Source organism: Metopolophium dirhodum, chromosome 5 (assembly GCF_019925205.1).
Source record: "Metopolophium dirhodum isolate CAU chromosome 5, ASM1992520v1, whole genome shotgun sequence".
Lineage (NCBI taxonomy): Eukaryota > Metazoa > Arthropoda > Insecta > Hemiptera > Aphididae > Metopolophium > Metopolophium dirhodum.
In genome coordinates this window covers 28,804,603-28,820,298 of record NC_083564.1, presented here as the reverse complement: position 1 = coordinate 28,820,298, position 15,696 = coordinate 28,804,603, and the positions used below count along the sequence as shown (strand labels likewise).

At 26.6% G+C, this 15,696-nt stretch overlaps 1 protein-coding gene across 1 annotated transcript; it reads right to left on the bottom strand.

Moving 5' to 3' along the window:
- Window positions 1-12,501: 12,501 nt before the first annotated feature.
- LOC132945095 (uncharacterized) lies at window positions 12,502-15,062 on the bottom strand. The gene is made up of 2 exons (XM_061014731.1): window positions 14,774-15,062; window positions 12,502-14,705 (listed from the first exon to the last, which is right to left on the bottom strand). The coding sequence occupies exon 2, from the start codon at window positions 13,982-13,984 to the stop codon at window positions 13,127-13,129; it is 858 nt and encodes a 285-aa protein (XP_060870714.1). The 5' UTR covers window positions 13,985-14,705; window positions 14,774-15,062; the 3' UTR covers window positions 12,502-13,126.
- Window positions 15,063-15,696: the final 634 nt, after the last annotated feature.

Below are 15,696 nucleotides of genomic sequence, written 5' to 3'. Positions count from 1 at the left end.
AACAAATTTGGGCAGTCATAATATGTTCAAACATATTATTATATCATTGCATTATCATGTTCGTATTTATGCATGTAATATGGACTCCCTGTTGTAAGTCTTGCCGGTAGTACAACCATTTTCCTCAACTCATTGAGATTCACATTGTCATCATTAACAATTATAATATCAAGTAAATTAATGAATTCTTCTTAAATTTTCGTATATTAAGTTACCACGATTTGATTACCACGATCAGGTAGGTATAATCTCATAATTTATAGATCCTGCGTTTTTACAGGTTAGCGCGGTCTTAACACATCAATTATTAGATAGTTATAGTATTTTAATCATTATAGTTGCTTTACTTATAATAATTACATTTTAAATTTTTTGATCAGATACTTTATAAAATCAATAGTTGAATCCCAAATCACAAACATTTATAATGATGAACCACTGACCAATAGAATACAATATTATTTATATTATTAATTAGCATTTTAATTTTAAACAAGGCAATATAATTCACTGATCAAATGTCAGACATAATATATAACTATGTGATGTATAGTGTTTTTACATATAAACTACTTTTAAATTCTTAGGTACAGGAAAATTCATTTTATTACATTTTAACAATTTTATTTACGGTAGAGTGTATTGTAATTAGGACGTATTGGTCTTACCTACTCTAAGTACATTGTTTCATTGATGTGTAATCCGAGGACTTGGACAGCTGTACTTTCTGATAGGACTTTCCTGTCGGCAAATTATCTGATGTTTAATAAGAATTTTCCCACTCAAGTTAGGTAACTTTGCCACTAAGACCAAATCAGAGAGAAAATATTACGTCAAAATGTATATAAATATTTTATTCAACAAGACTCAATTCGAAGATCGCAGATATTAAATTTAGACAAATATTGTATTTTGTATAATAACTAATAATCTTATCAAAATATATGGATATGATGATGTTGGGAAGATTTATAACGTTTGAAATAAGCTTTCGAAATGTAAACACGACGAGTAACGATTTTCAAAATGTATTAAGATACGAAGTATTTATATTATTATATTATTAAGCTGATGGTATTAAAATGTAATGGTTATTTGGCCAAAACTACAAACTGTGAGAAATATAAAAATAGTACGTTTGAGAAATAATAATTGTATACCATATTATGATATAACAAATACGTTTAAACACCAAAAATAAATCAATTTTTATTACTTAGTCATAATACTGTTTGATGTCCGAGAACACAGTAAAACATGGTTTTGAATGAATATTGGTATAGTAAAAAGTTGTAAATAATTTCTTCGCTTTTAAATAGATTAATATTATTTTAATAAAATGTGTACAAATTAAGTTTTAAATGTAGTGTATTGAGCCGAAATAATTATAAAAAAAATATATCCAGATAAGATAAATAATACAATAATTTAAATTTTATTTAGATTACAGTAAATATCTAGGTACTGAATTATATATTTTCATAATATTTTTTAAATTAAAAACAACATAAACATTAAATAAAAACAAATAAAATATTTTAAGCAAACTACGACGCGTACATTAAATTTATGTATAATCAAGTGTAATCAAATCTTTGTAATATGTTAAGAAATATATGTCATTTTATTTCTTAAAGACTTTTAAACAATTTCATATGTCTAGTAATTTAAGGGGTGCCACATGTCATGTTTAATGCGTAGAATCAAAAACATAAAGGGAAATTCATAATGTTAAATTAAACCATTAGTTAGATGAATATTTATAAACATTCATAATTATTTCAAATAATTAAAATATAAAATTTCAAATAACAAATAAATATTTATATCTACATTATGTTGTTACTTATTTAAGTGCATTTACCAGATTGTTTAGTCAGTTTACAGAAAGATTTTCAGTGTGAGAGTGAAAAATAAATCCTATACATTCAAAAAAACAACGAGGAATAGATTTGACTCTCATAAACGTTTCTTACACTTTGAGAGTTAAATCTATTCCTCGTTGTTTTAGATTCTGAGCGAAGCGATGAACGTATTGATTCTACAATGATGTGTGTTTTTTTTTTTTTATTTTTTTTTTTATTTTTTTTTTATTTTTGTGTCTGTCATCACCTTTTAGGACAGTAAAAGTGCTTGGATTTTCTTCAATAGTAACTTTTCTGATAGGAAAGTGAATCTAGTTGGTACTTTGGGGGGTCAAAAGTAAAAATTTCCCAGTAGTTTTCACAAGCGACGTGAAAAACAAAAGAAAAATTAAGGAAAAACGGGAATTTTTACGCAAAGTCTGTTTTCGAGAAAATCGATTTTGGTTTTTGGTGTAACTCTAAAACAAATGACCGTAGGGACATGAAATTTTGACTGAATGTTTATATTAGCATTTTCTATACACCATAAAATTTACAAAATATTTTGACTCTTTTTGAGCTGTTTATGGCCATTGTCAGTTTTCAATTTTTTTAGTTTTTTTTTCTATAATTATCAATAAAATTTTATCTGTTGAGTAAAAAAGCTTGAAAATTTAATAGAAGGCTCCTAGGTTATTGTTTCAAAGGCAGATGAAAAAAATTAAAAATCCTTAGTCACAGTTTTTAATTATAAGCATTTAAAGTTCAAATTTTGACAAAATACGGAATAATCACGAAAAATACCAAATTATTTTGATGAGAATTCATAAAAATTTTACTTTTTAAATCTAAGATTTGAAAATGTAATATAAGATTACTCATAAGTTTGTCTACCTTTATCAAAAAAAAAATGTCTAGAAGAAACTTAATTTAAATTTTTATGAGCGTCTGAAATTTATATTTTTACAACATTTAATATTTACTCGATTTCTCATGTAACAATTTTCTTATTTTATTGTAATTAAAAAACGAATGACTGTAGATACTTGAAAATTTCACTGAATGTTTATATTAGCATTTTCTATACACCATAAAATGTTGAAAATATTTTGACTCTTTTTGAGCTGTTTACGGACATTGTCAGTTTTCAATTTTTTTAGTTTTTTTTTCTTTAAATATCAATAAATTTTTATTTGTTGGGTAAAAAAGCGTGAAAATTTAATATAAGGCTCCTGATATATCGTTCTAATAGCAGTTAAAAAAAATTAAAAATACATATGCACAATTTTTTTTTATAAGCATTTAAAGTTCAAATTTTGACAACATTTATCAAATTTATAATTTATTAATTATTTTGTGGTTAAAAATTTATAAATTTTTAACTTTTATGGCTAAGGATTGAAAATTTAAAACAAGGCTCCACGTAAATAGGTTATATATAAATTACTTTATTCACAATAATATCATCAAATATACTTGGTAAAATCATAGGCTGACTGACAGTTTTCGCTCAGAATCGTTTTTCTTATACAATGATATTATATCATTGAATTCAAATTTAACACCATCCATTACAGTGACCCACTTGTAACCTACTGTACAGCAGAGCGACATCCACTTATCCACCTTTTTTTTTAATGTATATTATTGTCTATTATTTGTCAAATTTTCATTCAAAACAATATTTGTAGGTTTTAATTTTACAGTTTATTAAACATGATTGTTTCATTATTATTATTTTATAACCACACTTCAGTCCACGAACTACGAGTATAATAGTCTAAAATATGCTCATGTAAATAGATGTATACTATTAGTAAACAAGTATAATGTTGATCTCTCTTTATGTGTAACTATAAATGTGTTTAATACGTATTTACATTTTTATTTTCAGAAACTGTCAACTAATCTAGTGTGATAGATCATGGACGTATTATAATATTAGTAAATAAGTAAATACTGATCTCTCTCTGATATAACTATTAATGTTAAACTATTACTTTCTTGAATTGAGTATATATAATAATATAGTTAAACTATAATCGTGTGTAAAAATTATATGCTATTAAATCAATCTATATTGTAATTAGTAAACCGCCCTTCTAAATAAAATAAAAAATTTAATTAACCATTTACTGAATAATACACATAGTATAATAATTATAAATTGTGGTATCATGGTGTATTTATGGTGCATGAATATTATAGGTACTGACTTCATTGTCCTAATCAATACAATATGAACACGGTATAATAATTGATTAATGTCACTGAAATGAAATATTACAGTATTATTATACTAAATTTATTTGTTTACCGATAAACCATAGTCCATAAAACCGTCCGGATTGAGCAACTCACACGTGTACTGCAATTGCCTATACAAGGCGCCGGCCAACGGATGTGCTAATACAATATTATACAGGAACCGAGATACTACCCCACAGTGACGCCGATCCTATGGTTATATAATTTAAGGGGTGGAACCCTTCGTTGGGGTGGCTGGTAGGCATACTTCTATAATATTATAGAACTTTGTCATAGGTATTTCAGATGACATCAGTGCCACTTGTATCCCCAATACTTGTAAGTCGATTCCATAACATTATACCCTCCGTAATAGTCGTATCAGTGTGTGTGTGTGTGTGTGTGTGTGTGTGTGTGTGTGTGTGTGTGTGTGTGTGTGTGTGTGTGTGTGTGTGTGTGTGTGTGTGTGTGTGTATGTGTGTGTGTGTGTGTGTGTGTGCGCGCGCGCGTGCGTATGTGTGATGTCCGTGAGATGCATGTAACATGACGGTTTTGAGCGATGGCTATAGCGTCATTCGTATCGATTTACTCTAGTGTATTCAAAACGTATATCATACAATATTATAATGTACATTTTAAATAAATAAAGAAAACATTTTGAAAAACGTATAAATTTAAATCGATCTAAAAATGTTGACTGCTGTCAATGAACTACAAACTATACTGGTTTAAATTGAAGCTCTCAAAATTTTAGATGGGCGCCTCCAAAATATCATTCATCTCCGAACCACCGAAGTATAAATATATAATATTATTACGATATTTCACAATTTATTTTAATACGAATATAATTACACAGAATGATTGTTATTAGAATGTAAACACTCTTTTTTTCAAATACCTAGTGTTAACGTTTTCGGAAATTGTTTTTTTTTTAGGTAATAGTTATCTGTTGAATCATTACAATATTTGACGCACGTGCATTGCAAGTATACTCGATAAAACCATCAGCAACCGAGAAAACGCTCTAATCAATGTTACTATTTTTTTTTTTTACTTTGCCTTTTATTATTCACAATATTTCGCCAGGCACCGACCCCTTGCGACCACCATTGTCCGGGTGACGTCAACAGCTCCACTCCGCAACACGCTTCTCCGTGCACCGATAACGAATATTATTCGCAGTAGTTATTACATAATATTATAATAATATTATGTAGTTTTCCGCATCCGAGTCATTTGACGAGTTTTCGATTAATTGCGATTTACGAGCAAGTATATTATAATGACAGTTGTGTATATTTTATTTACATCGTTCCGGTATTAATGAAACGCAAACACAAATATTGTTTATACCCCCAAAATCAATTGTTGTAATTGTACAGTAATTATACGGTGGCTATTTAACGGACTTATAAATAGTTTTGATTCCTGTTTGATGATTAAAAAACAAAAAGCAAAGCTTTGTGGAAAATGATCGATATTCATTTTTTTAAAGATAATTTTTAACGTATGTTTTTTGAAAAGCTATTGATAGTCATTTTAACGTACCTAACTCGAAAATCATTTTTATTACACACATTGAAAACTTGATATCTAAAGGGCATTGTAAAATAACCATAATAATATTACTATTGTAATAAACTTTATTGAAGACGTTTTATAGCTCGCAAACTTTGTGAACGTACGAAGTTCGTGTTCATGTTGGCACCAACATGTCTGTGGATGTGTAGACGTATATTGTGTTGTTGCATATATAGTTTGCAAAATTAAAATTGTGTTTTCAAAGTACTACTGACTAGTATTGCCTGTGTCTAATGTCTAACGCATAATCACTCTAATACAATATGAATGAAATAACAAACAACTCACGTAAGTCAAACAACAAATAATACCTTTGCATAAATAAATATTAGATTTAACTTGAATATTATAATATATGATATCAAAGTTTTGGTAATTTATTATGTATGACTTGTGTGAATACCTATTATAGTGTAGGACAGAAATTAAAAAATGCGACGTTTATCGTTTTTTTTTTTTTTTTTACTGATATTTGCATAACAGTAAAAATTAAAGCAGAAATATAATACATAATCTAATAGGGTTCCCGCTTAAACCGTTAAAAACAAACAGTGAAAATAAAAATCATGAATTATTATACCTAACAGAGAAATGAAATCTAAGCTCAGTATGAGTGTAATTGTTTTGGAAGCCTAGGGTCATTATGTCCCTGCACAGCACAGGAGTAGTAGCTGAAGTAATTGTTATAACAGTGATAACAATAATTGCTACCTCGTGAAAAACGTGAAAATAATACATAGGTAATAAAATAATTTGTTATTAACGTGCATGATGTATAATTGGTGAACAACTGTTACTTATAATCTAACTTATATCTAGATAGAGAAATTGTAATTAATTCATCAATGTGGCAATGCCGTTTTGTACTTTTGAGTCGGGGATAGCGTAGATAATAATAATTAAGGTAAGCGGTCGAGTCATTATCTGATTCATAGTCGTCCGTAGTCTAAGTCGTATATTATATATATCGACGGTTCCAAGCCAAAACGGCGTAAACGACAGTTTCTCCAAAGCACGTTTTTTCGTATCATGATGTAAACGCCAGGATGACGAATAGATTAAGCTTACTATCGTGTCGATTGATTAACTGTACGATTTTATATATATTTTAAAAGATTGTGCCGTAAGCGACATTAATTAGCAGGTGTGCTATTTAAATGAAGTTTAAACGTCAAAGGTAGGCTTAAGCGACATCATTTTATTAATGTATGCTTTAAGTGGCTGCACTGCCGCTTACATCATAATACGTTTATCACATGTTTTTCTTTTGGCGGTTAAAGCAGATATTATTTGATAACGAGACGTCATAACTCATAATATATACCAGCTATTAAAGATCCCGATATTATTTATATTAAACCAATTATTGGTCGCTTACATCACATTATCATGTATATTATGTCGTTTAAGCTTAGATTATAATGCCGTTTACATCAAAAAACTGCTAGCTTAATAATGTTGTTTACAGCATACTTTTATTTTATATAATTTATTAGTTTTTACTACAACTGTTGATTTGTAGTCATTATTGATGAATGATGATTGATATATATATATATGTACATACTAATTAACATTATTTACTTTTATTTTATTGTAGGCTTAATAATAACGACTAGATCTAAAATAATACTCAAAGCTGCGTGGGACGAATACTGTTAAATACTTTTCTATTGCTTTTACTATTATTATATATATAACAAACTGAAATATTAAGCAAAAAAAATTTATTTCGTAATTTTATGGCACTTACATCATATAATTTTAATGGTTTTAAATAAAAAAGGTGGGTAAGTGGATGTCACTCTGCTGTACAGTAGACAAGTGGGTCACTGTAATGGATGGTGTTAAATTTGAATTCAATGATATAATATCATTGTATAAGAAAAACGATTCTGAGCGAAAACGGTCAGTCAGCCTATGATATTACCAAGTATATTTGATGATATTATTGTGAATAAAGTAATTTATATATAACCTATTTACGTGGAACCTTGTTTTAAATCTTCAATCCTTACCAATAAAAGTTAAACATTTTATACATTTTTAACTACAAATTTAAATTTGATAAATTTTGTCAAAAATCAAAATTTAAATGCTCATAAAAATTTAATTTGACTTTCCGGTAGAGATTTTATTGTTGATAAAGGTAAATGAACTAATAAGAAATCTTTTATTTTTATTTTAATCTATTATTAGTTATGACTTTATGAGTTATAAAATAACGAATATAATTAATATTAGAATTTTCAATTTAATGATATTTCTTATACGAATAAATAATTATAAATCAATTTAAACGAATAATTGCAATGTGAAAACAAATATAAATTAGTGAAATATCCTACAACTATATTTTCACACTTTAATGTTTTACTTTATAAACACATTGAATAAATAAATGAAAATTAATGAGAGTTAATATATGATATTCAATATTTTATCTATATAACATATATATATTATGTTAAAAACGATATACCTAATTGCAATACACCATGATAAAAATATGTTGTTTATACATTATAATATTGTTTTAGTTGTTAAAAAAATAGTAATAAAGTTTAAAAAGGTGGGTAAGTGGATGTTGCTCTGCTGTACAGTAGGTTACAATTGGGTCACTGTAATGGATGGTGTTAAATTTGAATACATTGATATAATATCATTGTATAAGAAAAACGATTCTGAGCAAAAACGGTCAGTCAGCCTATGATATTACCAAGTATATTTGATGATATTATTGTGAATAAAGTAATTTATATATAACCTATTTACGTGGAGCCTTGTTTTCAATTTTCAATCCTTGGCTATAAAAGTTGAGCATTTTATAAATTTTTAACTACAAAATAATTATTAAATTATACATTTGATAAATTTTGTCAAAATTTGAACTTTAAATGCTTATAAAAAAAAATTGTACCAATGTATTTTTAATATTTTTCAACTGCTATTAGAACGATGTATCAGGAGCCTTATATTAAATTTTCACGCTTTTTTACCCAACAAATAAAATTTTATTGATATTTACAGAAAAAAAAATAAAAAATTGAAAACTGACAATTTCCGTAAACAGTTCAAAAAGAGTCAAAATATTTTCAAAATTGTATGGTATATAGAAAATGCTAATATAAACATTCAGTGAAATTTTCAAGTATCTATAGTCATTTGTTTTTTAATTACAATAAAATAAGAAAATTGTTACACGAAAAATCGAGTCAATATCAAATGTTGTAAAAATATAAATTTCAGACGCTTATAAAAATTTAATTTAAGTTTCTTGTAGACATTTTTTTTTTGATAAAGGTAGACAAACTTATGAGTAATCTTAAAAATGGAAATTGACAATGTCCGTAAACAGCTCAAAATAAGTCAAAATATTTGAAAAATGTTAAGGTGTATAAGAAATGCAATTATAAACATTCAGTCAAAATTTCATATCCCTACGGTCATTTGTTTAGAGTTACACCAAAAACCAAAATCGATTTTTTCGAAAACAGATTTTGCGTAAAAATTCCCGTTTTTCCTCAATTTTTCTTTTGTTTTTCACGTCGCTCTTGAAAACTACTTTTGACCCCCTAAAGTACTAACTAGATTCACTTTCCTATCAGAAAAGTTACTGTTGAAGAAAATCCAAGCACTTTTACTGTCCTAACAGGTGATGACAGACACAAAAATAAAAAAAAACACACTTTCACTCAGAATCTAAAACACATGTAAGTTATGTTTTGTGGAGTAAGCGACCAATAATTGTTTTGGTTGCTTGGTACTCATTTAATCTTTTACTTTTATATATTAGGGTTATTAAATATTGACAACAATACTATATTCAATCTTTTATTTAATGAACATGAATTTGCATAACGTAAATTTGATAAATTTTTTTTTCTTACGAATTTTGTTTTTACTCTCCTGAACATTTTTACAATTGTCATTTACGCCGTTTTGGCTTGGAACCGTCGATATATCCATTTTGTATCAGTCATAATATCAAAATCGAAATACGTCGACGTGTTAAACATTTATACTTTTAAAAACTGTGTAATAAATTATGGAGTTCAATCGTACAAAAAACAACAATTTATTAAAATATTATAGTTTTATTTAAACAATATGATTGCCAAAAATATATATAAAATACTCTAACTATAAACTGTGGATGTAGTAAATACGAATATAAATCCAAATTTATTATAGCACATGATAACAGCACATTGCATCACTTCACAAAATGAAGATTTTAGCTCAATAATAATCTTATTAAAGGCATTCTGCATTAGATAGATTCCAAACTATCAACATTGTATTCGTAGGCAGTTCACGTTACTCTTCGTCCAGTCAGTTAAATTAAACGCACTTTGTGTCGTGTACAGAAAATTAATTGTTCTGCATCATCTACTCTGTCAACCATAATAGATAATACAGTACACGATAATTATTCCCAAACTATTGATGGTATTACAATTTTAATAAATTACACTGAACCGGTGAAAGTCGGAATTTAGTATTATCTATGCTACAACATTTAGATTTGCAGGCTAAATCTGAAAATTGATTCGACAATGGAACTTTTTCTCTATTTTAAGATAAAACGCAAAGTTAATATGAGGGCCGAGAGGTTATTTTCAGCAATCAAAATATATAATATTAATTTATTTCCAAAAATAATAACAAATTAACAAATAAAAACAAATATGAAACAAAAAACCGTTTAACTCATTTGAAATAATTGTCGTCTTTTTCGGTCAAACGATGTGTTTCGTGAAAAAATCAAACTATTTATATAACGTTAGACAAATATAGAACGGACTTGCAATATTTTACTCTGTTACTTAATATGTACCTTGATTTTTGTTCCTGAAAATTACGTCAAATCATAGACGTATTTGAGACATTATGCATTTATGTTAAAGTACGTATTACATTTATAATGAAGACGTTTTGGAATCACTTATAACCTATAGATGCATGGATAGGTCGTACAAATAAACGTAGAATGAGGAACCTTAGATTTCCTATTCCGTTGGGAAACTGCTCTATATATTACTGTATGTCTAATTTTACTATTCAAATTATGTTGAAGGTTCAATAGAGGCATCAATAGGTTACTCAACCCAAGTCACCCCACAATGTGGAAATGTATTCAAACAATTCAAAAGGAACAGAGTTTGAAGAAAATTGAAATAAAACAGCACCTTAGCGGCTATGATCTAACCTTCCAGAAAGTACGAATGGAGAATGTTTAAATTTTAAATTATTATTTCAATGATGATAACAAAAATAGGGACAAACCACAATACCTAAGGAGTATTGCAAATAATACCAATTATTATATTATCAAATTTAAATTGAATGTTAGTAGGTAGAACAAATTGGAACTACTTGAACACACATTCGCCGTGTCGTACCAACGTTTATATAACGGCTATATCCTGCGCAAGTGTGGCAGCCTACACAAACATTATAATATTTTAATATAACATAATATATTAATTAAATGAAAGTGAATAATTAATAAAATATTTGATAACTACCTACCTACCTAAATTTAAATGAAATTTTATTTTAGTTCATTAATTACTTACAAACTTGTTTAAAATTCTAAGACGTACTTGGTATCTATATTTATTATTAACTTATTAAAATAAGTTGAAGATTATTTGTAAGTAATTAAAAATTAATACATAAATCTTGTTAATAACTTAATTTTCTGTTTATAAGAAAATCTAAAACATCCGTCACCTCTTTGTAGTAGGTATAAATAATAATTTTATTAGGTGTTCATCATGCTCTGTTTTAATTAAAGTACCTTACAATAGTCATAAATTATAAAAGGAAGGCGACAGTAAGTTTGCATTTTTCAGTTGAATAAAGCGAATTTTATATACATATAAAAATTAAACAAATAAAAAATAAAAATTCTAATAATAGTAAGACCGTATTGTGTGTTCTAACTTCTAGTAGAAAAATGCTTACAAAATATTTTTATCTTAAACTTGTTTTGTTATAACATTTTTCATCCCAAATATATCATGTTAAATAATAATATAACATAATAAGATCATATAACCTATTTTCCAAACAAACAATAATAACTTAGTACGTAATAATTTAAGTAGCAGTGTTAGCACGAAATTATTGTAAAAATATTGTTATTATTTCTTTAATTTTGAAATTGAACCTTTATCATATTAGGTATCACCTATTTGTTCACGTTGCATTCAAGATGTATACAACTATAAGCAGTGTTGGGAAAGATAACCAATATTTTTATCTAGATTAAAGATAAAGATAATGACTGAAGGCTTATCTAAGATAAAGATAAAAGATAATCTTTTAGTTATCTAGATGAAATAAAAAGATAAAAGATAATTATTTAAAATAACATTTAGGGCCAGTTGTACCGTCTATGATTAAAGTTAATCAGAGTTTAACCGGCCGAATTAGCACGGTTAAATATCTGTTATCAGCTGATTAAGCTTAATCGTAGTTTAACCGTAGACGGTACAACTGGCCCTTAGGGTCTAACTCTTGGCTATCTTTTTAAAATAACTTTTTTATTTAATGCCTTAAGGTTCAATGGAATATTCCTATTATTCTTAAAAGTTAATAGGTAAATAAATGATTAACAGATGTAGATTCAGATCTCATATTCATAAATATGTTATGTTGATTAATTTTACAAATAACTAGGTACTAATGCATTAGGTTTAGGTTATATATTTAATATTTAATAAAAACAATTTATTATATTGCACACAAAATTATTTTTTAATTTAACAAATTTTAATCAAGTATCCATAAAAACAGTTTATAGTAAATAATACTTTAATAGGTACTTAATAGGAATATAAGCAAAAAGCTTAAATCATATTTAGTAATAGTTATTTAATACAACAGTGTAAAGTATAATTTATAATAAAATAAAAATATTACAAATGAAAATCATAATCAAAATTGAAAACATTATAACATTATACAGCAAAGCATAATCACTACAAAAAACATAATAATTTTAATTTATAACAAAATATCAATACCCATTAGAATTTAAAATCCCAATTCAATTACATGTATTTTATATTTTGTAGTCTTATACAATATAAAGAAGAATTATTGTGGTTTAACATAAAAAAGTTCCTTAAACATTTAAATATCTTAAAGATTTCTTCTTTTTTAAGTATAATAATATTTCAAAATTATTATCATTTAAACAGTTTCTAGTTGGGTATAACATTTGGTTACCTGCACTAAATATTCTCTCTACCGGTGCAGAACTAGGTAAGGTTGTGTTATATTTTAAAAATATATTTTTAATTACGTTGTACTTATGTAGACAGTTCAAAGATTTATTTTTTGTATCTAAATATAATATATCTTGCACTAGACCTATATTTTTTTCATTTTCATCAACAGGTGATGAATTTTGTTCAAAATAATTAGAAAAAAAATCACTATGAGAAGTGTGGGATGAATTTGAAGTGACACTTAGACAATAGACATTCATCATTCTCATTCTGTAGACCATGGTATTTACATTCTTCTAAAAATAAGTGTCTACAAACATCAATGTACTCGTACGGTATCCAGGACAATTTGAACTTTGGATGAGAAATAGCAGAAATTATAAATATTTTAGATGATTCTTTTTCTAAATCAATGATATAGCTATAAAACAGAATTTTAAAGTTGTTTAAAATAGTGTCCTTTAAATGTTGACAATGTTTCAAATGGGAAATTGTTTCTATCTTATCTGACATTATAAATAATGTGGGTAGTACAACTCCTAAAAAGCAATTCTTTTCCCCTTGAAAAATGTCTAAACTAATTGCAATCGGTTCCATAATTCTTATATATTTTTTAAAAAATTTTATTTCTTTAGTTTTTAACCTAGGTATATTAAGTTTTTGAAAAATATTATTTAGACAATTTTTATACTGTAATAATTTATTAACAGAGTTATAAAATGAATTCCATCGGGTAATTATTGGAATTGGAAATTTACACTGAACAATATCTTTTACCATATCTGAAGCTTTTGTGCTGCGACGAACTAAGTTCCAAAATTTATGAGCTTTACCAAATGCATCATTATATAAATCTTTATATGAATTGATACTTTTAGCTTTGTTACTATCACTTTCTGCTAGTAAATTAAGAGTATGAGATAAACAACGAATTTGATTTGGTAATGTTATATCATCAAATTCATTATACATGTCAATATGTAACTCCTGTACTTCAACATTATTTATAATTAAATTTTCTTCATCTGAGCTCTCAATTTCCTCTTCATCATCACATTCATTCATTAAAATTTCTGTGTCCCCAACTGTAAGTAAATTATTTGGTTCTTTTGGCAGCACAATTGTATTTGTATTTGTATCATTGAAAACTTTAAATGCTTTAGAAAAATTAGATGCATTATCTGTAATAGTATGAGTAATTTTCTCAACATTTAAATTATTTTCAGTATGAATTTCATATATTAATTTTCAAATATTTTCAAAATTGTGAGAATATTTAATTTGTTTACATGCTAGCATAAAACTAAATCTTTCTATTTTAATTTTATCAATGAAATGTACCGTCATTCCCATGTAACTTTTATTGTTGGATGACCAAATATCTGCAGTAGTGCATACATATTTTTGATTACTTAAAGTTTTAATTAAATTACATTTTACAGTATTATATTCGTTAGTTAATAGTTGCATTTAAGATTTTCTACAAAAAATAGTGTACGGATTATTTCTTACTGATAAAAAACGCTCTATCATGGTCTTAAAAGATTCTTTATCGATAGTAGATACTGGGAGCATTTCTTCTACAATGTAATTTGATATTAACTAATTCACCTCTTTTTGGCTTAACTTTTCACTAGATTTGGACGTTTTGGTTCCTTGTCTGTTGATACTATCAATTAATGACAATTGCTTCGTAGAGTTTAAATCAGACTGATTATCTACTTTTGAATTTTGAAATTTCAATTTTTCTCCATTCCCATACTTTCATTTTAGTTGAATGAACTTTCTATAATAACAGTATAATGACATTTAGTTTTTATAAATGCAATTATTAAATAAAATACGAGTGCTTACTTTAATATGAGAAATAAAATTGCCAGTTGAATGACTATTCCCTTTGATGCATTTAAAACATGTTGTGCATTTCATGACCAAACTATTTGTTTGTTTGTCGAATTTCAAAATAGTGTACAAAGACGAATTAAACAGATACGACGATGTTTTTTTTAGGGGTTGAGATATTTCCAAGGAATCTGGATCGTCCATAGTTGTGTCTTCGTTAGTTGAACGATCATGATTCATGACGAATATACTTATCCATATTTTATTTAAGACGTCAGAAATATACTTCAACATTCAACACTTCAACACTAAACTGTAAACTATTTAGGGTATCCGGTATATTTATATTTTATGGTTTTGGACTAGTTGTACTAGACGACAATTTATCTAATGTTTGAGGTTAGGAAAGATTGTCGTAAAGAACTATTTTACTTTATATTATATAATTTATAAGAGATTATAGCATTAATATTTTATAGAGAGTAGTGTTCGGCTAATAAATTGTCAAATACGTCAATTACTCAATTGTCTAATTATTGTTATGTAATACTATACTATTCCCTCGAAATAACAATATTAATAAAGAAATAATTATAAACATACAATCAGCTGATCAGCTGTTACTTCAATATTGTTCTATGTTTGCACTATATATCGTTAGTAATAATAATATTCGCTTTTACAAAAATCCGTCTGGTTCATCGAATTTAATATTCTAGCTATTGGCTAATATTAGTGGTTTTTCCAATGGTCGATTGAAGACATACAGCATTATCGTCGTTATCGATTATATTTATAATAATCAATTATTGCTTTTATTAGTCATTACCCCCTCAAAGTTAATCATATCAAATATTAATCTATGATTAAGACAATTATAACAAACGGGCTGAATAAAATAATAAAATAATCTTAATTTAACAAAAAAAAAAAAA

Coding starts and splice junctions, on each gene's coding strand:
- LOC132945095 (XM_061014731.1), bottom strand. CDS start 13,984: ATGAATGAATGTGATGATGAAGAGGAAATTGAGAGCTCAGATGAAGAA.